The sequence below is a fragment of the Symphodus melops genome, assembly GCF_947650265.1.
Source record: "Symphodus melops genome assembly, chromosome: 9".
Classification (NCBI taxonomy): Eukaryota; Metazoa; Chordata; class Actinopteri; order Labriformes; family Labridae; genus Symphodus; species Symphodus melops.
This window is the reverse complement of record NC_136699.1, coordinates 12,951,833-12,977,411: the sequence shown is the minus strand read 5'-3', so window position 1 is coordinate 12,977,411 and position 25,579 is coordinate 12,951,833. Positions and strand designations below refer to the sequence as shown.

The following is a 25,579-nucleotide window of genomic DNA, read 5'->3' as shown; positions in this document are numbered from 1 at the left end:
GCTTTTAACTTTCATCTTCTAAAGCTCTTTGTCTGTTGGAAATGCTGATTTCATGGCTGCCGGCTTAAATTCAATCATAATCAGTCACAATTACAAATTATAAAGTGATTCTGTGGATGAAGGGGTTTTTTGTGTACATGTTTACATGTCTGGGTAGTGGTCAGAGTGCCCCAGTCACTGGGTTGAATTGAGAGGTTTTTTTTTTTTTCTTCATATTTTGGAGCTCACAGAGCATGATTGAGCGATGGAGTGGGACTTTTTATATTCCCTTTTCAGAGTTCCTGGGTTTCCTGTGTGTGTCTGCACAAATTAGTGTGTATTCTCCAAAAGCCCGCCCTTGGGTTGCCAAGCAACCCTGGCTGTGTCTGGAAGTTAGAGTGGGGGTGGGATGGGAGAGAAGCACCAGGTCAACAGAGACAGACACTCACAGGCATTGCTGCATCTGATTGGACACTTTGGGGCTTCTGATGAATGATGCTGATGGTTATCATGTCTGCTGGCTGAAATGTGTTTGAATCTCAAAATAGGGGAATGTCTGTGTCATATTCTACTTCTCTTAGACAGTGAAGAGAGGGGTATTTTTCTATTTTGAGTCTAATGCTAACGTTTATTTTAGCTAATAATTTTGAACTTTGAACTTGTTATTTAATGGCTGTCAAGAAATTTTAGGACAATAACGCCACATGATCAAACATTGGGGAAATATAATTTGAATCCCTTAAAAGTAATCACAAATGCAAGATTTTCCAACAGTGTTCTTTTCTCACCATCTCTGTTTATGAATATCATATAGGGACACAATGCAGATTTGGCCCAAGGAGGACACATGGGACACTGTGGCTGGTGGGTGGTCATGCTCCAATGTCACCAAGGTAACAGGACCAGTCCAAGGCCGAGCCTTCACGGCTGAATGGCGCAGTCACCATGGGGGATCTGAGACTGCTGTCAGGGTCAGACATGATAGGTTAACAAGGACAAGCTGGACTGGATTTACTGCACAAATACAAACCTGCTGCACGCCTTGTGTAACTAATCTCATATCCTAGTATAAAGATTAGATTTTAGGACATTGTAATGAACACTTTATAGAAGGATTTTCAAACTTGGTGTAATCAGCTATTGATCACTACTGTAGGCCGATATGTTCACTTCTCTTTGTTGTCCTTTTCTGGGAGCGCTTTATTTTATTATATGATTTTAACAAACTAAGAAATCCACAAAATATTGAAGAGTTACACCTATATTTCTCCTGAACAGTGTTAATAATAATAATAATAATAATAATAATAAATATAGTTTCTTTTGTGGAGAATGACTTGTTGCTAGCACATTATAACCATCATATATTTCCAAAAACATGAGAATTATCATCTAATCCTGCTCAGAGAGGTTTTTAACTAGTCATAGATTGTTAATTTGTTTCTTCACTCTGTAGCCTAAATACAATTCTTAGGTCTATCCTTATTCTCATTTTAAGCTTGATTTCTTCCTAGCAGACAGTTTTCTTGGGAAAAAAAAGAAAAATAACCGACTTCTGTAGCCTACACTTTATAAACTCAGTGCTAACATCACGGACTTAGAGGAGCTGCTAGCTGATGAACACGTCCCACCCTTTTCATGTCCCTGGGAAGACGAGCCAGAACTGAAAGGTAAGTGAAAGTTTGTTTATAATAGTAGTATAGTTTGTTTTAATAATAGTTGTTGCTAACACGTAATTGCTGCCGCTTAGCTCTCTTGGAAGGAACTTTTACACTATGGGTACCTCAATGCTAAAAGTCTCACAAGGAGTTCATTTGATTACCAATTAAAGCTCACAAAATGAATGGAAGCACAACTCTACACTGTGATTCTTTTGTTTGCAAACTTTGCTCTTTTTCTGCTTTTTACACTCTAAATTTGAATATTATTAATTTATCTTATTTTATCATTTTTTTTTATCAAAATAAGTGAAGTAGTTATTTCAGTTCATCCTTGTCCAGAAATAGTTAAATTGGTAGTAGTAAATAAAGACACACAATCAAAAGTTATTGCTTATACACTTAATATAAAACAGACCAAAGAAAGCTCAAAACATATTATTGTTTTGGGATTTTTTATTGTAGTACTGTTTTCCCTGCCTCTGCTCTATGCTTTGATTTTCGCAAATTGAGCAAATTTTACACAATCTGGACGAGCTAAACACCAAACCTTATGGATTTAGAGATCTAACCATTGGGTGGCATATGGTTGGGGTGAATGGGTGGAGGGGTGCAGGTCGAACAGTGGCTGTGTAGGAAACAGTGAGTGGACCTGGGGGAGCTTTGTGGTGGATGTTAGGCAGGTGGGGGGGGGGGGGGGGGGGGGGGGGGCAGTTTGGGGTGCAGATATGGCAGCGATGTGTGGAGTCTGAGTCTTACCCATGATTGGTGGGAAGTGGATTGGGGCGGATGATGCTGGCAGTCTTGGAGTAAGTCTGATAACCAGCTCTTCTTGTTCCCTGCTGTGGGGGGTTCAAAGCCTGGTGGCAGACAGCCAGCAACTGTGACGGCACCAACTGTCCCTGGCAGACAGTCCCCCCCCTCTTATCTACTGCCACGCTGAATGAAGCATCACTATGTGTGCTGGTGTGTGAATTTAAGTATTCCTCTTACGGTCAGTTGTCATCTCTGATTTCTTGTAGGCTCGGAGACATGATGGAGATTCAATATAATGTTTTATATGGGCACTTATCACATGATGCCACACATTTTTTTTGCACTTACCTATCACATGATGCTACACATGTTTTTGTCATCTCATTTGATTTCTTTTGTCCGTAACTTGGAGCTGCTGTAACAACTGAAATTCCCCCAGTGGGGTATATAAATAAGATATACAGCACGTCTATTGTTGTAGCCTGAGAATCAAAATAATGATCTGATTGTCTTGAAATGAACACCTCTTATATTTAGACTGAGGATTAAGAATAGATAAGAATAATAATTCTTAATAACATCTCTATCATTAAAAATATTAATAATTCTAAAAATCCTGATGTGTCTCAAGTTAGCTTATACCCTGGTCAAATTTGTTAAACCAAAACAAGCCTTATGTGTTATGTAAATGCATTTATAATTCTTTTGTTATTTCTTTGAGAAATAAATAATAACTAGTCTGCCGATATAAAACTGTGTTCTAAGAGATAATAGTTTAATTAAGTACTTAAAGATGGCAAATCATAAGGCAGTATTTACCCTTTTTTTAGACATGGCCATTTAAAAAAAAAAAAATTAAAATAAAAAAAAACTTGATAAATGCCTCCTCTCTCTTTAAAGTTTCTAATCTGCATTGAAAGTAGAGGTTTAAAACTGCTGCAGTTACTGAGTATCACCACAGCCCCTATTCAAATCAGTGGATTTGGTCATACTGTTCACTCAAACGTGTAAAATAGACTTAGATTTTATAAGAAATATGTTTTCAGAATAATTGAAAAAAATTAAAAGGTGCACTCAAGTTCCCTGAGAAGATCAGTACCTTACAACTTTAGGTCCATATAAAGTAATAGATTTCACCAACAGCCCGAGAAAAAAAGCTCTACGTAATATCGTGTGTGTGACTGAGGGTGTGTGTTCTGTGTTTATTGAATATATCTCTCGGTGAATCCTCTAGTCGTCACTGTCCTTCAGTTTCACAGCACTCAGTCAAGCAAAACAGTCCTCGTCTCCTCCTCTCGCTGCTTTCTCTCCCATCAGTCAGAGCCTTATAAGACCCTTCCGCTCAGCTGCCCACTCCCCCCCGTCCCTCTCTACTTCTTCATCAGGTCTAATCACCTGCAGTCAGTGGTGGTCAGGCACATCTCGGCTATTTGATGATTGGCTCTCACAAAGAAGTGGGAGGGTCCTGCTCTAATGCATCACACACGTACCAGCGCAGCAGGACAGATCCTCTCTCTCTCTCTCTCTCTCTCTCTCTCTCCCTCTCACACACACTCTCCCTCCCCCTCTCTCTACCTCTCACTCTGGTTTTCATACTGACGCCAGAGCGCAGGCTGCTGCAGAACGCAAAGCCAGCAGGATTTTCTCTCCTTGCTCTGGATGAGCCGTGAAACCGAAGAGACAGTAACCCCCCCTGAGGAGGAGAAAGACGTGATTCACGCAGGGTCCACCGAGGAGCACCTGACCCAAACGCTGCAGAGTGTGTAGGTGAGTGCGTATTTGCCCTGCTGCTTATGTGTGTGTGTGTGTGTGTCCATGCTTGTGTGAGTTCACTGCAGAAGCAGCAGCACTGCAGATACATCAACCAGGGGCTCTGCTCATCCCTCTCCACCCTCCCCCCCCACACACTCTCCTTCTTCTTCTCCTCATCTCCTCTCCTCTCTTCTTTTGGAGCATCCATTAACAGCTAGAGACTGTACCCATGACACGAGAACAGGGTCTTGTATGTTGTGTGTGTTTGTGAGAGAAATGAATTGCTCTGGCCACACCTGGACTTAGCAGCTGCGGAGTGGATTTTTCCCTCCCTCACGAGGGATGTGTGAGGGCTCTGATAATGAAGAACCAAAGTCGCTTGGTATTTTTCAACTTATTCATACTAAACCTCCTTCTGCAGGTCACCATCTTGCTCTCTGAAACAGTTCTGTGTGGACTCTTAAGTGCACCAGCCCCTCCTCCGGGACCGGCCCTCTCCCTCCTCACCTGCCCCTCTTCCTCATTTAAAGGATAGGATGGACGGCTCCACACGTCTGTGCTGAGGAAGCATCAGCGAGCAGCATTATGGGCGCTTTGCTGGCCAGCATCCCAACCACCACCCCCTCCGCCACCGATCTGCCACCGCCACGCTGCCCCACCGGAACGGGCGCTCTCCCCAGCCCTGCTGATGGGCGAAGACACTGACGCCAACCCGACGCTCAACCACCGCGGCTTCCTCCCCGACCACAACTATGTGACTGAAGGTAAGACGATCAGAAAAAGGAGGCGTGTGGAGGCTGTATGGTTTTATTTTTTTAAAAGCCGGTTTTAAAGTCTGCTCATGTCCTCGTGCGTGAGTCTATGAGGTAGAGTTCTGGCGAACGTGTGGAAGTGTGTGTATGCTTAGTTAGCCTGTTGGATAAAACAAGCTCAGGAAAGCTCCTAATCTCCTTTAAGCTCTGTGTTGTTCAGACAGCAACAAGAACGAGGGAGTAAAATACTCCTGCTAAATTGAACTGTATTTGGCAAGTGTTCCTCTCTTCAATCCCTCCTCTTGTACTGTCTTTTTTTAAAAAAAATTTTTTTACTTTTTCTTCTATCATTTCATCTTCCAGCACCTTTCTGTTTTTTTTTTTTTGCTTTTGTAATCACTTTGCTATCTTGTGTAACACATCTTTGTGTTACACTGCAGGGAACAATTGATCTGACCTAGGTCTGAAATGTGGCTCTGTTTTTGTCTGTATGTCAGAGACAGAAAATGGCAGAGAAGTATTTATTTATGTATCAACATCAATTTTGTGTCGCCCTTTTGAATAGAACAAGTGCATGATTCATACTATATATTTACAAAGTATCACATCTGACAGCACACACACCTACTTATAAAATAGGTTTTCTCTTTGGGTTGTGTTCCTTTCACACTTAGATTACAACATTGGATAACCTTCTCTCCTGCTAATCTCAATAACACCGCTAATCTCACCTTCACACTGGCATCCCTGTCAGTCTGTCCTCAATCTGTTTCTTGGACTCAGCTCATTGTTTGCCACGCCTCTAAGACCAGAAAAGGGGCTTATCATTTGGGGGGTCATGAATGTGTATTGAGCTTATTTGGGATCCTTGAATCAGTGCGTAAGGGCGATAACACTTTCTGTTTCTGCGCTGTTACATCACTTCCTTCGCACAGGAGCACACACTAGTCAGGGGAGAGCTGTAGTACTGCCTGTTGATTGTGTAACTGCTACTGTTTGTGTTCAACATATAGCACTGATGAAGGGTGTGTGAGTGTTGGTCTTTGTTTGTTTCTCTGAGACATACATCATTTCTTGCCTTTGTCCATTTCGCAAAAGGATTTTTATGAAATAGTGGCTGAAAATCTGTCTTGACATTCATCACCAGCCATCCGTTATTGCCATGGCAACAGTCCATGATGATAAACATGCTGCTTTTCATGCTTGGCCAATATGACTGACAGGTCGTCTCCACCCACCAATACTGGCAGTATTAATTATTCCACACATCTCAGGCAGACACAGACATTAGTCAGGGTGAATTGCTGATGAGCTCACACCAAGGTGAACACACCGCTGAACCCTGTTGTTTGCAAACGGCTGTGCAACACATGGGCGTCCTGAAAAGAGACACACCTACTGATAGTACCCCCCCCCCCCCCACACACACACACACACAAACCTTAAAAGCAGATCATTTTCTGTGATAAATAAACACAATCATTGCATTACCTGCTCCTTCTTCTACATCAACCACAACCCCCCCCCCCCACACACACACACACACACCTTTTCCTCCATGTTCATCCCCCACCCTACGCCCTACTCTCCAGTTCCATCCCCCACTGCCTCCCACTCTCAGCATTTCCTATCAGTCTGCTAATGTGACTCGCAGCATTGCCCAGTGCTGAAGTGGCACGTATGCCAAACAATTACCCAACAGTGTTCTGAAGGCTGCTCAAACACAATGTGCCTCTTTATGTGTGTGTGTGTGCGTGCGTGTGTGTGTGTGTGCATGGAAGTGTGTTAAAGAGACAGACAGAAATAGTGAGATGTTGCATGGGATTTTATGCGTAGGTGTATATTAATGTGACTTCCCCTTTCTTCATTTGATTGGAACCTGTGTTGCATTCATATCACTGTCTTTTGTTTGTTCAGGTCTGCAGTGGTTTTGTCTGTTTACGTGTGTGTGTATATGTGTGTGTGTGTGTGTGTGTGTGTGTGCACGTGCATACATATCAGTGTGTCTGTAAATCCTCCCGTGGGGATTCCCCTGTCCTTTAACACCTACAGAGGAGTCATGCTCAACCTCCCTCTACCTCGGCTTCCCTCCCTTCCCTTTATCTCGTATTCCCCCCCCCTCACACCTTTTGTTCGACTCAAAATCTCAAGACTGGAGTCTCATATGATTTAAGGATAGATGGATGAATATTTTGTTTTCTAATAATTTTATTATTAGCAAATAAGAAAAAAGACTTTTATTATTTTAGGCAGTTTTGTAAATAACTTTTGACCTACTCCAATGTATGTATTCATACTTTGTGACCCCATAGTGAATGTGTATCATCTTCAAAAGTAGCAATGATCTTATGGACATAAGGGGACATCTTGTCGTTGGGTTGATGTGTTTCTGTCAGAATTAAACTCAGAGGTTTAGGTTTTCTCAATGAAGTGTAGAGAGGAGAGATCCTCCTGTGATTGTAAAAACAAAACACACACTTTGAATCACAACCTCTCAATGCAAAAGTAGGGAGCACAAGGAATGCTTTCAGACAAACTCTTGGTATCACAGCCTGTGTAAAAGGATATTAAAGCAACCTCTTGGACATAACTATTTACTAGCTTGTCTCCATTTCATTGATTGTCAAACTGCCCCCCTGTTTTTCACACAAACTCAAACAGCACCCGGCTTTTATTACACATTTTGAACGACTTATCAACAATAAGAATAACCCCAGTGGATGTGTGAAGATTGTTTTTTAAACATGGCCAATCAAGATACTTTCAGGCTCTGTCATTTTCTGTCCACCCTGCATGTTTTGCTTATCCTTATGCCAAACCCAACATATCAATACATCGTGTTGTATAGATATAAAAGTATCATATCTACATCATACATCCATCACTTTTTTTCCTCTGGTGAGTACTCATGGCCAAAAGTGGTGATGCAGTAACTCAGTTCCCACCCTTAACCCACCCATCCCTGCTCCCTCCTTCCCCTCTGCTCCTCCTTATTGCCCTGCTACCCTCCTTTCCTCCTCCCTTCCGTCCTTGCTCCTCTTGCAGGGCTGCTCCTGGCTATAGCCTGAAGAGCTGCGCCCATCCTGTCCACCCCTCTCCACCCTGGAGTCCTCCCCCAGGATGTTGAGCCCCATCCAGGTCCTGTGCTCCGACATCACCACCCTTTCTCTGGAGCCCGAGCCGTTTGCCTCTTACACTGAAGGTGTGTGCTCTCTCCTCTTCCTTCCCAAAGGTCCTATCTCTTTCGCACAGTCTCCCCACATGACCCCAGAGTGACGTGTAAAGACTGACTTGAAATGTGTCCCTGCGTGTGGGTGTCTAGATGTGAGAGCATGTACCTGTGATTGGATTGAGAGAGTGTGTGTGTATGTGTGAGAAGGATCAGTTTGAGTCCCACGAATTCTGTCTGGTTGGGTCTGAGTGTTAAAAATATCAGTAACATCACTGGATATCTTTCTGTCAGCCTCATCCTTTTTTGTATTGCTATTTTTGCACCTGCCTGTTTTGTCTCGGTCTGCGTGCTTCAGTGTGTATTCTGCCTGCACGTGTGTGAGGGATCGCGATTGATATCTTTAAATAGCTTGACCAGACAACACCCAGTTCCCTTAAAAGCACAGCTACTAAAACATTTTCCTCATCACAACCATGCAGACAAACAGCTAAAGGCAAACAGTCAAAAGCCCTGAACAAAATATACAGTGAGCATGCGCTATATAGACATCGTTACGCACACACGGGACAAAAAAGGATGTTTTGTTATTTACTAGTTCATGTTTTTTTATTGATTAAAAAAAACATATCTCACAAGAAAACATATGCATCTGTGAAGGTAGATCCTGCCAATTTATGCTTTTTAACTCCAAAAAGATTATTCCTCAGTAGCCAAATGATGCAAAATGATTTCTGTCATCTACTTCTCTTATATTAAGAGAATGATTACTGTGACAGCGTCTACAAAGGGTAAAGAATTTCTGAACAGCAACCAAAACCCTCATGTTTATTCATCATACTGTAACCATAACACAGTATGTTGAGATTGGGTTTAAATCAGCAGCACTACTGAACTCTTGTGTGAACGGTGTGATCACAAATGTTTCACTCAGACTTTATTTCCCCTCGTATTTTTCCCTGCATGACGCTGAATTGAGCGGACGTTAGAATGCAGCAGTATATAACCAGGAGAATTCACCACGAGCTGGTGAGAGGGGATGTGGATGTTTATTCCCTGCGCAGCGGGCACGACCGTGGGCTGTATGCACGCCATTGTTCAACTTAAACGACTGCATGATGGTTTCAGTTCGCCAGTGTGTTCAAGGAGCGTCTGCCTCTGTGAGGTGCATGTGTGAACAACTATAGATCAAGAGGATTTCAGCGGCAGCTCCCCTGAAATTCTCAGTACAAGGCATTTGAAAAGATCTATAGCATGAACAAAGAGATTCTTATTATTGATAAATCCCACAACACAGTTTTGAGAACTGATGCGGTCAGAAGACGTCTTTGAAGCTCTGCAGTGTAGGATAACAGGTGTAAGTCACACTTGCAGCTGAAGCTGGTTCACTTTGTGAGTCTAATTGTTTGTGTCCATAACCATTAGGCTCACACCAGCTCTGTTCCATTGTGCCGATACGTGTTTGGAGAAATGGCAGATTCCCCGCTGTGCTGGGCTTAAATCACTCCTCTACACACATGTGCACCTCGAACACAAACACATGCACCTGATTTTTTTTTCTTCCCAGATAACTACAAAACTGCTGGATAGGGATCAATTTAACGTCTCCCTCCGGCACTCTCTCCCTCCTCTTCCCCTTCTTCCTCCGTTCCATTTATTTCTCAACAGGGTAACTGAGTACACACGCTTGTGCACACGTACACAGGAAATGGGGGCTGCTTGAGCAGCAGCATGCAGACACACACACACACACACACACACACACACACACACACAGAGACATCTCCTGCTGAGTGCTGACTGGTAAGGAGTGTGTTTTTGGCTCGGCTTTAATGGTCCGTGTTTACTCAGACCTAAGATATCTATAATTGGGACGGTTGGGTGTCTGCTCCCCTCTCTGTCCCCAAACCAGCATTACAAAAAATCCAAAAACCCCCCTCCCTAGATACTGCCTCCTTTCCTCTCCTCTCCTCCTACTGTAGTGTGGCTGTACGTGTTTGTGTGTGCTACAGTGTCTCCTCTCCTCTTCTCTCATCTCCTCTCCTCTCCTCTTCTCTCCTGATGTCTGCCTCATCTCATTTTCATTATTGTCATTATTAATTTATCGAGCAGCAGATCACATATTCAGGTTTATTGTTTTGCAAAACTAACTTTCTGGCACTCTGCTTTTTATCAGTCTAAAGTCACTCCAACCATTACCACTTTTAGATCCCAGGGTGACACCTTCAAATGGTGGGGGGTGTTTTAACCGTCATCTCCAAAAAATTCTCCAAAAAGTTCATGTGAAAATAATATAAAACATAGAATATCACAGCTTTATTAAAAGACGCTGGAATCAGCCTCCGGCGTAATGACTTACCAGAAACATTGATAAATCACCTGGAGCTGCTGTTGATGTGTCTTCTGTGTTGAGGCGATGCTTTCTCATTTGAGCGTTTGCTTGTTTGGTGTTCGTCACTTGTGAGTGTGTTTAAAAGCTCCCTGTGTCATCGGGTTCATTCATGTTTATGTGCTGTTGTTTTCTATTGATGGGTGCTGTGTGTGTGGGCGCCTATACTTGCAGTCACAGCGTGCGACCCTAGCTCCTGCAGCATCACCATGAGTCAGACAGGCCTGCTGATGCTAATGGACTGTCTGTTGGAGACAGCCACGGCTAACTTGCTATACTGTAGCACATGCACACACTCACATCCACACTACAATACATTGACTGACAGCTTGAGCTCCTATGATGAAGCTTGTTTCTGCAGTACTTTGTATTATCACTCTTTTTATTCTGTCTGCTGTTTTTTTTTCTAATAAACAGCATCAGAGAGCCAGATGGGTGTGTGAGCTGTGTGTGTGTGTGTGTGTGTGTGTGTGTGTGTGTGTGTGTGTGTGTGTGTGTGTGTGTGTGTGTGTGTGTGTGTGTGTGTGTGTGTGTGTGTGTGTGTGTGTGTGTGTGCACATGAGTGAGTGTCTATTAGTAAAAGGGAGAAGAAACGAAAGATGAAGTGGCTTCAGGTTGAGAACAAACAGAGGATGAGAGAGGAGGCCGTGTGCTCCATATATTATTCAGCTTCATTGTGTGCTACTCATCGTGTATTGCTTAGCTTAGCTCTTTCTCTGTGTGACTTTAGTGATTAATCTGTAAATGTTTACACACAGAACATCAAGCGCACATATTATGTACATCTTAATCTTCATGTTAAGGTGCCTAGTGTGCATGGTTAGTCTATAGTTTTGCTGCATGTTTTTTTTTTTTTTTTTTTAACTGAGTGTCATCAGTTTTGAGTGTGCATTAATTATGTCCACATCCTCCAGTTGGACCCCAGCTCCCTCTGCATCTCCTGATATTAATTTATGAATTTAGTTTGTAAGTGGACAAAACTGCAGCACCATAATTATTCTTCAGCACTCCTTCCTGTGAGAATTGGATTGATGAATCCCACTTCCTCCTTTCCACCAGATTGCCTTATACGGCTAACCGCTACGAGTACTGCTGTTACTGGTTGGCTCTGCCTGTTTCCATGGTAACCCCTTGTTCACCGAAGGACCACCCCCCCCCCCCCCTTCCCTCCACCTCCCTTTTTTCCATCCTTTCCATTCTTCCACTACCAGCATCACCACCAGTTCATACAAGCTAACCTACAGCCAGGCGGCAGAGAGCAGTGGGGGAGGGATGAGGTGAAGAGAGAGAGATGAATGTGGATGAACAATCAAGAAGAAAATAAGTGAGATGGGCAGAGATGGGTGAAAAAAATCTGTGTGTGTGTGTGTGTTTGGGGGGGGGGGATAGTAGTCTCGGGAAAGCCTGAAACCAAAATTGAAACTGAAAATAAAGAAATTTCTACAGTGACCAAGAAATCATAGAACAGTGTAATGACTAGTGGAAAAAAAATGATGGAAAGAGAGACAGAGAATGGTAACCAGTAAGTAATAAACAAAGTGTGTGATGACCAGAGTGAATGAGGTTGTCTTGGAGTCGTGAATGAGGAGCAGTCCCTGCCTCCCCTCGTCATAAAACCTCTCTCCCAAGGCCACCGCAGAATGGCTACAGCTTTGAACCAGACCCTCAATGATACACTCTATTCTTATGGACAACGTTTTGTTGAAAAATTACTGCGTGTGTGTGTGTGTGTGTGTGTGTGTGTGTGTGTGTGTGTATATATATATATATATATAATAAAAATGAGTTTGAAATGAAGACCTTGGACATTATCTACACACAATGGGATGTTTTTGGCTCCCCATTGACGCTAATGTGAATGGGGAGGGGGGGACTTAAATTAAACAATGTCATTATACTGTTTGTACATTCACAGTGACAGTTTAGTTCCAGAGTTATTTCACAGTGGCAGATCTAAATATAGATTCAGCATGTAAATGTAACTTCTCTGCTTGTCCAGTTATTGAGTGGCTATGTTTTTTAAGTTACTATGTGTATATGAGGAGGCAAATGTAAAACATTGGTGGACAGTACATTTTTATTCTTTTCTGTTGTATTTTAATCAAATAACTTTATTGAGAATATATTTTTTAATATATTGTATTATAATTCTAGCAGACTGTCTGCTGTGGTACTCTCAAACATGTGCTGCAGACAGAGCTAAAGGTTTTTCAAAAAATATTTTTAAGGGGTTCTGCTGTACATAAAGGCACCATACCTGAATAAGCTTACGAGACATTTCTCCCAATGACATATAAACGCATGTCATGGCAATCATTTTATATCATTCCAATGGTCATAGCTTTTCTTGATTTAAAGGTCCAGCAGACTAAAAGGCAAACGTCCTAGTTTCACAACTTTCAACATTGATTCACATATCTCTACATGCTTGTTGTCAGTTTAGCGATGGCAATTGGGTCAATTGATACTTTGATGACACTGCTATTATTGATTCTGCATGTCGTCAGTCTCTCTCTTTTCTTTGGGGAGTAAAAGGCCTGCACAGTATTTCCTCTACATCCTATCTGTTTTACTATTGTCAGTTAGTCTGTATCAGTCTGTATGTCACATGATACATTTGTAATGATTTGAACAGCTGTCTGTTTATCTTGTTTTCTTTCATGTGTGATGTAAGGTTGCTGAACGTGTAATTTTATTCCTACAAATGGACATATTGCTTTGATCATATTGTAACTTTCTTTTATCAATCAAGCTTAACCCCCTCATCATGAGTACCACCAACAACACCATGACTACTGCCACCCACCACCATCCACACCATCAACACCACCACAATTACCACAACACCACCACCATCATCAACAACACCACCCCCAACACCACAACCAAAACCACCAACACCACCCACCACCACCATCCACACCATCAACACCACCACCACCACCATCCACACCATCAACACCACCACCAACACCACCAACACCAACCACCACCACCATCCACACCATCAACACCACCACCAGCATCAACAACACCACCATCCACACCATCAACACCACGACCGCCACCACCATCATCAACACCACCACCCACCAACACCACTACCAACCACCAATACCACCATCAACAACACCACCACCAACACCTACCCCACCAACACCACCATCACCACCATCACCACCATCACCAACACCACCCACCAGCACCATAACACCATCAACACCACTACCACCATGACTACCACAACACCACCAGCAGCCCCTGAATCCTTTTTGTAAGACTAAGCAGTGTAGCTGATTATTTCAGTTTGGAGGCATATTGTATTCAAGGTTTTTACAACTGGAGTTAATTCTCAAACCTGTTCAGTAGTAGAGTGTTGAACAAAGAGCAAAGAAATGATCATAAATGTACATTACACAAGTATTCAACCATATTGGAGCTTCAGATATCACAAATGTCATGCATCTTATAAGTCTGCATGGAAAAGTGTCCTCTGTTTCACTTCCTGTGTAATATATGGCTGTGAAAGCTCCTCTGAAAGCAACGTGGCAGTAAATGTTAAGTGTTTAATATTGTGCTCACTCACACATCAGTGTTAGCCACTGAGTCATACTGTGTAGTTGTCTCAGTGATGTGTTTGAATGTCCTGAGATGTCTCATCACTGATGCAAATTGACTGATTGGCTGTGCATACACTGAAAGACACGACAGAATAATAAGGATTCGTGTACATCCACACACAAACCCACTCAGGAACTCACGTGACTTTGTAATCTGGTGTGACTGGAGTGTCAGAGTGTGCGTCACTGTGTATGTGTCATACCGGAGCACAAAAAACACCTGTGCCTCCTGAAACAGATTGTGTGTGTGTGTGTGTGGTTTTGTTTTCTTGTTTCTCTTTTTACTGTTTTGTGTTTTTTAATAGATATGTGCTTTAAAATATTTCTTTGAAAGCTTCAGCACTGTTACAGAATACCTGTGTTCATAATCAAATATTGTGTTATTCTTCATCTTCATTTGCATATTTTAATCCACTTACACGCTAATGCTCTGACTGTTTACTCAGTTATACAGTTTAGAGTCAGATAAACAGATTATATCGATGAATGATGATGTGTGCTCAATTAGCTAATGGCTGCTCATTCTCTGTCTGAACTTGTCATTTCTACCTCTCATGCTTCATCTCTTTTTCTCTCCCTCCCTCACTCTCTCTCTCCTCCTTCCACCTGTATCTCTCCCCAGCTGATATTATCTCCACTGTTGAGTTCAACCACACTGGAGAGCTCCTGGCCACAGGGGACAAAGGGGGACGAGTGGTTATCTTTCAGAGGGAACCTGAGGTAGACAAACACACACACACACACACACACACACACACACACACACGCACACACACAAATACACACACTCGTACGTACAAAAATATCATTTTTCATTCCAGCTCTGGGAGCAGTAATGAACACACAGCGTTTCCCTCCAGCTACAGCCTAGATTGATTGATAAATAGTTCATTCTCCTGCTGTGTCACAGACCATATCTTTATAGCTGTGCAGAGTCTGGGCCATGCTTTTCTTCACTTTATCAAAGAGATTGTACTTGTGTACACATCTATCCTGAATTTCAATGTTGTTGTTTTTTCCCTTTTCTGTCCACAGAGCAAAACTGAGCCTTTCTCCCAGGGAGAGTACAATGTCTACAGCACCTTTCAGAGCCATGAGCCCGAGTTTGACTACCTTAAGAGTTTGGAGATCGAGGAGAAGATCAATAAGATCCGATGGCTGCCTCAGCAGAACGCTGCTCAATTCCTCCTCTCCACCAACGGTAAGAACACACAAGCTAAACACTAGCAAGAAGATGCATACTAGAAGAGTCACGAGAGAGAGTGGTTGGTTGGCATTTTGTGGTTTAGTTTTTCACTTAAACCAGATATCAGGAGTTTTTAAACTCCTTATTTCAGAAATCAGACTGTCCCCTCACCTAAAGGGAGAAGAGGTGCATCATGTTTGTGTTGTACATGAGGAGTTTAGAGGCCCTTCAGAGGTTTGCTTCAGAGCTTATGGCCATATAGGAAGGTCTATAGATTTTCCCTGAGCGCCCTGTTATTGATTTATTTAAGTACTATATTATTTACGATTGAGGGTATGAAAAATGGAGGACCTGCCTCAGCAGTTGGGCTCATGCTGCTGTCATTTTGTTCCATTATCAAACAGAGACTTTGTGTCGATTGATAAAACAAAACCTCACTAACCCATCATTTTTAGACCCCTCGGCTATTCAGAGCTGACAGCTTAAAATGTGGTGGTGGATTAGCCATTTCTTTAAATTATAGGTTTTCATGTCAAGTGTCTGGACGAATTCTAAAACAGCTCTATTCTTTTTTAATTTCAGCTTCTAGTTTTGAATTGGAGATGAAATTATATCTTTAGACTCCTGAATGTTTAATCACATGTAATTGAAGATCTCCAGATAGCTCCTTCACCTCAGAACATCAACTACTAAGTCTTTGCATTTGTTACACCAACCCTTACTTTGTATCTGTTCTTCTATCATTCTTAATGGGCCTGTCTGTTTCCCAGATAAGACCATTAAGTTGTGGAAGGTGAGTGAACGAGACAAACGGCCTGAGGGATACAACCTGAAAGATGAGGAGGGTCGTATCAAGGATATCTCCACTGTCACCTCCCTACAGGTAGTACTGTCTGTCTGTCTGTCTGTCTGTCTGTCTGTCTGTCTGTCTGTCTGTCTGTCTGTCTGTCTGTCTGTCTGTCTGTCTGTCTGTCTGTCTGTCTGTCTGTCTGTCTGTCTGGCAATCCTCCATCACACAGTAAAAAAAAAAGGAGTCAGCTGTATAACATATCTGGGTCAGTGGGTACAGATGTGTTTGCATGTGCAAAAATGGGTCAGTGGCACACTGATTCAATGCTTGCATTTGCGGGGGTGGAGAAAACGCTGGTTTCCAGCTGTGCACATCTGTAACACAACATCTACATCAGTCAAAGCATCGGTGTTTGTATGTGTGGGGAATTGTGCACAATGTCCTTCTTTGCAAAGGTGAAGAACATTTGTGTGTCTGGCAGTGGTACTCCTACTGTGCTGCATGCACACAACACCACACATTGAAGCCGTACACAAAAATATAAATCAGGCATTGGCAATTTAATTGTGTTTTAATGCAAATTTCCAGAGATGAAATTTCAAATACATACACTTTAAATCAAATTCACTGAATTGGATTTTGATCTTGGTTTCAAGTGAGCATGTTGGGATTCTAGCAGTCATGTATAATTAATGTCAAGGGAAGCAATGCATTAATTATTTATACATGATACAATAAAACAATTTAAATTTAATCAAATGGCCGTATCTTGGCAATCCTTTTTCTCCTAATCGGTGACATAAGATGATAAACTACTCTGTTATAGGTGCCAGTGTTGAGGCCGATGGACCTGATGGTGGAGGTGAGCCCACGGCGGGTCTTTGCCAACGCCCACACCTACCACGTCAACTCCATCTCCGTTAACTCCGACTACGAGACCTACATGTCAGCTGATGACCTAAGGATCAACCTCTGGCATCTGGACATCACTGACCGCAGCTTCAGTATCCTTTGTGAGGCCGTGATGTGCACGAACTGTGTGGAAAAAAGAGGAGAGAAACATTAGCATTATCATACTAGAGTTAGGAGGAGCACACATTCACAAACACATGTAAAAGCAAGAATAGATTTATGAAAGCACAAGGACACACACAAAGAATGCATACAAACACACATAGTTGTGTATACATGCTCCTTAGTCTTTCCCTGCCCACACACACACACACACACACACACACACACACACACACACACACACACACACAAAACATATTCACACATTGCACATCCCACTTTGTTGTACAAAGAAATGCACACGGACACACTGCGATGGGGGAGGGGGATATTATTCTTGAGAGTGAAAATCTAGTTTAATGAATAATTCAAAAGCTGCATAAATATTTCAGCTCTTTTCAGAGTTCTAATCCAGCTCAATAGGACACAGTAGAGTCACATCCCTGACCCAGACAGGATTTATGATATTACAATTTATCTGAATATGAAATAACTTTCCTCCCAACAATCCCCTGAAGATAGATTTAAATGGGTTTGCGTTATTTCTTATGTAAATGATTAACACTGTGTTAGAATATGTATATGTATGTATGGTGATTTTGTGTGTTGATCATGGACATGCTTGGGTTCTGACATGAATTCTGTAATAATCAAACTGAATGTATTAATGAATAAAGTTCAGATAAGGCTGAATACATTAATACTTAGTTTATACAGTAAGGTAGATTTCAGCAGCCTCCTAGGATGTTAATACTCTTTGTTGTTTTGCTGAGCGACGCTCCCTCTCAGACATCGTGGACATCAAACCAGCCAACATGGAGGATCTGACAGAGGTGATCACATCGGCTGAGTTTCACCCCCACCACTGTAACCTGTTTGTCTACAGCAGCAGTAAAGGCACCCTGCGCCTCTGTGACATGAGAGAAGCAGCATTGTGCGACAAACACTCCAAATGTGAGTCAACTTTTGAGCTGGAAAGAAGCCTACTATCTCCAGACAGGTCAAAGTGTCTGATACTGACGCCCTTTTATGTTTAAACTCAAGAACTCAGAGAAGGGGTTGAGGCCAAATATTTATCCAAAAATATGGCTAGCGTATTTCAGCTTTGCTAGCAGAAAAACTCAAGGATGGCCCATCTTTTTGTAAGACAGTAGATCTCATTAACTTTGGTGATCCTCAGATTTTGCTCCCATGCCACCAACATATATAACATATATGGACATTTGCACTGTGTTTTGGCCTCTGGTGTAAAAGCCATCCTTCCTTCCTCTCCTTACTTTGTCATCATTCGTTCCCTCCAGTGTTTGAGGAGCCCGAGGACCCCAGCGCCCGCTCCTTCTTCTCTGAGATCATCTCCTCTGTGTCAGACGTTAAGTTTAGCCACAGTGGACGCTACCTGCTCACCAGAGATTACCTGACGGCTAAAGTCTGGGACCTGAACATGGAGAGCAAGCCCCTGGAGACTTACCAGGTGTGTGGCTGAGCATGTATGAGAAGTATTAAAGAGAGTTAAATACAAATGACTGATGCAGGGATGTAAGATGAGAGACACTTTTTATTGATGAGAGGAGGGAGAGAGGGAGACTTAGCTGTTACTAAAGCTCAAAAAGTTAAAAACAATTATATTTACAGTAAATTAAGATGAGAAGAAAGTTAGTCATACAATAATACTAAAAGGTACCATTTATTTTAATTATTATAATTATGCCTATCAATATAAAAAAACCAAAACGAAAAAGGTTATGATCATACTTTGTTCAGATAGCTTTCGTGATGTCTGCCTCAGCCTTAGAGTTACTCACACTTACAAAGCATCTGCGTGTGTGTGTGTGTGTGTGTGTGTGCGCGCGCGTGTGCGTGCGCGTGCTCGTGCTCGCAGCTGTCTCTGCATCAGGACAGGGCATCATGCTGGCCTTGATCACTAAAACCCCTTTAACTGTTTTTTTTTAGTTAAGTTAAACAAATACAAACAGAAATAGTCTGAAAAGTTTGGCAATTTGTCTGGCGACCTTTAATATTAGCATGCTTTAGCTAGCTTTAGCTTCACATTGCAGACTGGCTCAGAACGGCATCTAAGATACTTGACATTTGAATGAGCACGGAGGAGGCTATTTTCTTCTTCTTTTATCTGGCGCTTAACTCAAACAGCTTTTCTACGAAAGGGGATGACCATGTAAATATGATGATATATGATGATGTAAATACTGCTCAGACAACATCACAGCCAGTGAGACATGCGCTTCTCGTTCATTGGAGACAGGCTCAGAGATTTACAGTGTGTGCATGAGATATTATTGATTTCTGCTGTATTTGAGTGACAATGTTGCACATTCTGCCTTTAAACCTATTTTTCCTCATTATATTAAGTGATGTACACGTTAGTAAATTATTATCAAAAAAGAGGAAAACTGTTAAAAAGAGGAAAACAGTCTCAAACCAGATGTGTTTAAAGCCGACGCTGGAGAGAGAGCTCAGCCATCGCATCGAAATATTACTAAACTTCAGTTTGATTTATGTACATGTTGTGAAAGGCAGTAAGAGCCTAGCTGTTTGATTAGCCACTGTGTGTTACCTAACGGCTCGTTGCTTCAGTGACATTTAAGCTTCCTGTTCAGAACATCCAAAAAAACTCTTGTGTTGGGCAAAAAAAAAAAAAAAACTTCAGGAAGCAGCTCAGAGCTTTTCTTCTTTTATGTTGAAAAGCAAAACTAATTTAAAAAAAAAGATGTCTGACTTATCAAAAATCTCCCCTTAGTTTTTCTAATTGCTACATGAATGTGAAGATCCTCGCCAACTTTTTTCGAGTTGTAAAACTTTTTGAAGTCTCAGAATCCTAAAGAGAGGCCCTAATCCCCCATGACAAGGTCTCGGTCAAACCGCACTCATGGGATATTTGGAGTGATGTGTAAGACTGTCCTTCAACGTTATTCAAAGTTAATCTGAGGACAAATCTTTTGGATTCATGATGTTGGTCCCATTAAGGGATTGTCCTTGTAGCTTATTGGGAATTGATTTTATTTTGTTCTCTTCAGAATCCAATACAACGTGTCTTTGGGCTGGGATTTATTCTCAAACACAGTCCAGTCAGATTATTAACCAAAGTGTCTTCTATCAAACCAAACACAGCAGGACTGATTACATTAAATGTTTACTTCCTACTACATTACTGTTTGTCCAAACTGTGGACAGGACTTAACAGCCCCTTTACTGAAACAGAGAGTGGTCTTCCTGTAAATATGTATAATTAGCGACAGACATGAGTCATGAGCTCTCGGTTGTCTCTCAGAATCAAAGTACTTATTGATGATTAGATTTTTCCTAAACCTTTTAAGGATAACTGGATTGATTACTTGCCAAAAAATGCACTTCATCTCATCATTGCAGCGCTGCCAAAAAAAGAAAAACTACTGCAGCTGTGTTCTCTGCAAACACTTTGAACTGTCATTTGTAGCTTGATCTGAGCGTGTGTGACAGATTACAACATGCGTGACACACACATAAACAGTTATTTACTATAGTGCCTTGTAGCTGGGATGGAGATTAGTTTGGCTTAGCATGCTATTGACAATGCAGATGTGCAAAACAACTACGCTACTACTAAGAGCGTGCCTTGTTTTATCGACACACTGTAATTGTGTTTCCTCTAAATGTTGACTATAGACTACACATGCTTCTGTATATATATATATATATATATATATATATATATATATATATATACAAACAGGATTTTTTCAGGATGTGTTTAGGAATCTTGCTGCAGGTGTGTGGGTGAACATGTGTGTGTGTTGCTGCCTGACGTGAGCGCCCATGAGGCAGCCAGGAGTGGAGTGGGAGGCTGAGACGCACCGCAGCTATTTATAGGCTGCCGAACCTCCACTCGTAAAGTGAAGGAGGGAAGGAGGGAAACCTTACACAGCGCCCGACACCTAGATCTGCAATGCAGCACAGGGAGGGAGGAAGAGGGGGGAGAGGGTGAGGGTTTTTGGAGGGAGTGGTGATGAGGGGTGGGGAGAAAAGCGAGGAGTGGGGCAGAGTTTGTTAATGAGGAGATGTGGATGAGATTGACTAAAGTAAACAGAGGGGATGCCAGCGCTTAAAGGCTCTTATTTTGGTAAATGTGCACTCTTTTACTGCTTGAATGAAAATAAAATACACGAGGGGACGAGGCACGCTTCTGTCAATCAGAGATGATGAAGCATGGAAAATTATAGAGAAAAGGGAGCTACATCTAACTTAGCTGACGGCGTATAATTCCCCCCGAGCAGAAAGAGCCACAGGGGAAAACCAGAATGTCACCGGGTTTGATGTACAACCATGAGCCGACCTCAGCTTGACCGTTCATTGATTGTAGGCGACTGTTGACTGCTGACTTTATGCAGAATGTTAAAGCTGGGGGCTTAATGCAGAGCACGGCGGCTGAAGGAAGGTGTAGATTTCCAACCCTTGCATCACTGAGCCAGCACAGTGCTGACACAGGCGGGTCGGATGAAAGCACGGGGGAAAAGAGTTATTAGTCAGGGAAAATGTGTGTGACTGTTAACGTGGCGGGTTCACATGTGTGTCTCTGTTATCGCGCCCTCGGCGGGTTTGGATGTTAATGGATTCTCTGATATGGAAAAGGAGTTTAGATGAAAATGGACTCCTGGCCCTCGTATTGCTCAGGGCAGGATGATCAGTCTTATCAGAGCCGCCTTCAGGGAGGTTTGTGTTACAGCTTACCAGCCTTTACTGTGTTGAATTTAGACTGTTTAATTAGTCTGTGTGCGTGTGCATATGTGTGTGTGTGTGTTGATCAGTTACTCTATTTACAGTTTTCATTAAGAGTCAAGACCTGAAGAAGCTGCATACTGTACTCATTTTCCATCAAATTAATAAGTCTTTATGTTTGTGCTCCATCAGGTCCACGATTACCTCCGCAGCAAGTTGTGTTCCCTTTACGAGAACGACTGCATCTTCGACAAGTTTGAGTGTGCCTGGAACGGCTCTGACAGGTACCTAAAGCGTCTCAAAGTGTCAGCTTGGATGTGGTGCGTCTCTGTCGGGTTGTCTTTTGTGTGCTGATTCAAAGTCAAGGTAGAAGAAGTAGTATCTTAAAGAGCAACTTGCAGGTTGTGAACATAAATGCAGCGCTAAAACAGAAGTAGGAAACGGAGCATACCGGACAGATAGACCGACAGACGGATCTGCACCTTATCTGCTCCTTTCCTCCATAGATCTTCTGTATCCATACTATCTATTACAGATGGGATGCATAGACTGTGTCATCACCTGGTGGAATGACATGAGAGGTTTGAAGCGAAGCTATTTACAAGACAATAAGAGAAATATTAAATCTTTATCTCTTTAAATCATTATTTTTTAAAGAAAGAGAGAGCGAGGGGAGGGGAGAGAGATGGCATACAGACAGACTGAGAGAGACAGAGAGGAGTGAGAGCAGGTGATGATAGTTTCTGGGTACACTTGTTTCTGTTTGTTGAGCTACGGCAGAGTCAGATGAGATGTTAAAAGTGGTGAAAGCAGCTTCACTGGAAAAAAAAAAGCTACTTTTTCTTCTAAATTCGGCCTCCTGATTAACATATGAAATCCAATTCTGGCCTTGTCAACATGTTTAGACAGGTTTAGTTAATTTAACATCAAAGGGCCTGCTATGACTTTAAGAGCATTGATTCTAAGGTTTACCTCTTTAAAAATGTTCATTAAGAGTATCGTTTCCCTTAAAACGAGTCCTCCAGGATGCTGTATCATCCCGGGACTTAAAAAGGCACAAATTCAGAACTGGTTGTGATTATAAAAAGGATTAGAGAGAAAACAGATTGTTTGTATGACTCTGGTTCTGCCGAGGCACCAAAGAAAATAAAAACTGGATCCTTTATCTCATAAGCTAATAAAGGTACGTCTTATTCTCTGATAATTAAAAGATTGTTTCTCATAGTTATGAGGTCCTGATCTGTTGATTGCAAGGTCCTGCTTTAGTCGGGTTGCATTTTAAAAACGCATAAGGACGGATGGTAGCTGTGCAGAGGGTGCTGCACCAGCCCCAAGTCAGACAAAATGAAAGTCATAACCTCACTCTTTCATTGTTGTGCACATTAAGTTCATGGTTGTGAGCTCTCCTACAGACCAGTGAAACAAAGGGAATGTGCCATTAGGCGCAGAAGAGGAGAGACAGAAGTGATAAAAAGGGCTTTAGATTAGTTGCTGTCTCCTTAACTGTAACCCTTACTCTCCTTTTCCTTTTGTTCAGTGTGATCATGACCGGAGCCTACAACAACTTCTTCCGCATGTTCGACCGGAACACCAAACGCGACGTGACCCTGGAGGCGTCGAGAGAGAGCAGCAAACCCCGGGCCGTCCTCAAGCCACGGAGGGTCTGTGCCGCGGGGGGAAAGCGCCGGAAGGATGACATCAGCGTGGACAGCCTGGACTTCACCAAGAAGATCCTGCACACCGCCTGGCACCCCAACGAGAACATCATTGCCATTGCCGCCACCAACAACCTGTACATCTTCCAGGACAAACTAAACTCTGAGATGCATTAACTTAAGGATGTCAGCGTCTGATTGTGACGAGTTTACACCTGAGAACAAAACTATGCCAGAATGTACACATTTACAGACACACACCCAAGTGAATATGCCTAACATATACACACAGAAACACAACTAGGTCTACTCTGACACACTCCCAGCCTCCCAGGACTGAAAGGACCTAAAAAAAAAGGGCTAGAAATGGAACAGGCTGGATATTACACAATGGATGATGGATTGCAAAATAGTTCCAAGAGTGGATTTCTTGATTGTTAACCTCCGGATTGTGCTTGATGGTGTGTTAAATGCTACAGTTCTTTGGACTGGAGAGACGTTTACATGTATGTCTTTTCTTTGTTTGATTCTTTGGGCCCTTTGGGTGCTTTCTCCACCTCTCCCTGCTCCTCTCCTTTCTGTATTTGTGTGCTCGGGCAAAGCCTATTCTTATCACCTGCCCACTGTTTTTGTGTTGCAGAAACCCTTCGTGGTTGTCTACCAGCGGCGGTACTGATGAAAAAAAAAAAAAAAAAAAGGGGCATTTACGTAACTCGCTGTTTGTTTAATTTCAGATCAGCTTTCCCTTAACTCGTTTTTCCCTCCTAACATATTGTTTAATAATGTTTTAGATTGTAATTTGGACGAGAATGAGGGTTTATGTGTGATGTGAAAGGATGAACTTGGGACCCCCCCCCCCTCTTCAAACTAAGTGCACTCAGATGCCACTGGACAGCGTTCAGAGAGCTAAAACAGCCACCGCCCAGCAGAATAAAGCAGAAGTGAATAGATGATTTCACCACAGCCTACTATGAGGACACGCACTCATATCTGCTCCTCACACTGTGTTTCAGTCCTTCATGTTTCCTCTGCTGAAACATTTCCCATGATGTGGATTCTGCTTCTGGTTCCGGAACTGTGTCGTGTGCTTCTTTGCCGTTAAACACAACTCAAATTCAGCAAAAAAACCCACAAAAAAAACCACATAATAAATGAACTGAATAGATCAACAATCAAGCAAAAAAAGATGCTGCATGTAAAATCAGTTAAGCCTAGGTGTTTATAAATTGACTGACTGACTTGGCTGCCTTCTTACCCATTTAGACCCAGCTGTACAAAGGCTTCTGGGGCCCCCGGGCCCCTGTGCAGCACGAGTTACCATAGATGACCGAGCTCTCCTACCTTTATTTGTGTCTTCAGGCACTGAAGCATGTTTACCAGTGTTCGGTTTGTACACATACTGTACATTTTGAATGAAGCCGTCCAAGAATCAGTTTATACTCGAGCGAAACTGAGACGAAGAAGAATGGGGAATGTTTCCATTAATGTCGTTCTCTAAAAAAAAAAAAAAGAAAACAAAAAAGGGCCTGAAGGGTGTCTGTAAATATGAACTCTGTTTTTGACATGTTTTAGGTTTAGTTTTTTTTAATATCCACAATCAAACTTCATCATCCGTGTCGCTGATCGCCTCCAAAGCTGCAGCAGAGATATGCTACTTTAATGTCTTCAGCCTTCCTCACTGATTACTTTTCTGATGTGCAGAAGCATTTATTTTTAGAACAGTCTATTCTTTTATTATCCTTTTATTTTTGACAAGAGCCGTCAAACCAAGTACCGACCAAACTAATGTCGAGTCACTTATTTATGTGTTAATGTATTTTGAGGACAGCATTGTCAAATAGTTATGTTTTTTTTTTTTCTGAATAAAGATTTCAACGAAATTGCATCCAATGAGCGTACATCTGTGATTTTTATTGTTGTATTAAGTAAGTATATTGTTGTATTCGAGACAAACGTCACTTTGTCAGGGCTATCATGTGCACGTGTACACTTTTTAGCATCAACTTAAATATGGGCCAATGAGGCGTCATCATCAGTCTGTGATAGCAGAGTATACGCGAAGGCTGAGGCGCCACCTAGTGACAAAAAGGAGTTATTACAGATATGAAAGCCTCCCGGTGTGGCCATTAATGTCATTACAATGGTGAGT

At 42.2% G+C, this 25,579-nt stretch overlaps 1 protein-coding gene across 5 annotated transcripts; it reads left to right on the top strand.

Annotated features, from left to right (window-relative positions):
• The first annotated feature begins 1,328 nt into the window (after positions 1–1,328).
• LOC306829852 (serine/threonine-protein phosphatase 2A 55 kDa regulatory subunit B gamma isoform) lies at positions 1,329–25,315 on the top strand. Of its 5 annotated transcripts, none has more exons than XM_079353042.1 (12): positions 1,330–1,649; positions 3,999–4,156; positions 4,676–4,909; positions 7,943–8,099; positions 14,698–14,795; positions 15,111–15,276; positions 16,032–16,144; positions 16,878–17,055; positions 17,855–18,019; positions 18,367–18,536; positions 21,968–22,059; positions 23,313–25,315. In XM_079353042.1, exons 4-12 carry the CDS (start codon positions 8,018–8,020, stop codon positions 23,605–23,607), a joined length of 1,359 nt encoding a protein of 452 aa, XP_079209168.1. In that variant the 5' UTR covers positions 1,330–1,649; positions 3,999–4,156; positions 4,676–4,909; positions 7,943–8,017; the 3' UTR covers positions 23,608–25,315. The 5 variants fall into 5 exon arrangements, with proteins under 5 accessions (XP_079209169.1, XP_079209168.1, XP_079209166.1 ...); XM_079353040.1 differs by having other exon boundaries at positions 4,567–4,909; XM_079353041.1 differs by having other exon boundaries at positions 3,999–4,160.
• Positions 25,316–25,579: the final 264 nt, after the last annotated feature.

Bases quoted from the DNA above. Each gene is read 5' to 3' on its own strand.
- LOC306829852 (XM_079353042.1), top strand. From the start codon at position 8,018: ATGTTGAGCCCCATCCAGGTCCTGTGCTCCGACATCACCACCCTTTCT. The intron at 16,145-16,877 runs GTAGTACTGTCT...ACTCTGTTATAG, and splicing joins CCACTGTCACCTCCCTACAG to GTGCCAGTGTTGAGGCCGAT. The intron at 22,060-23,312 runs GTACCTAAAGCG...CCTTTTGTTCAG, and splicing joins GCCTGGAACGGCTCTGACAG to TGTGATCATGACCGGAGCCT.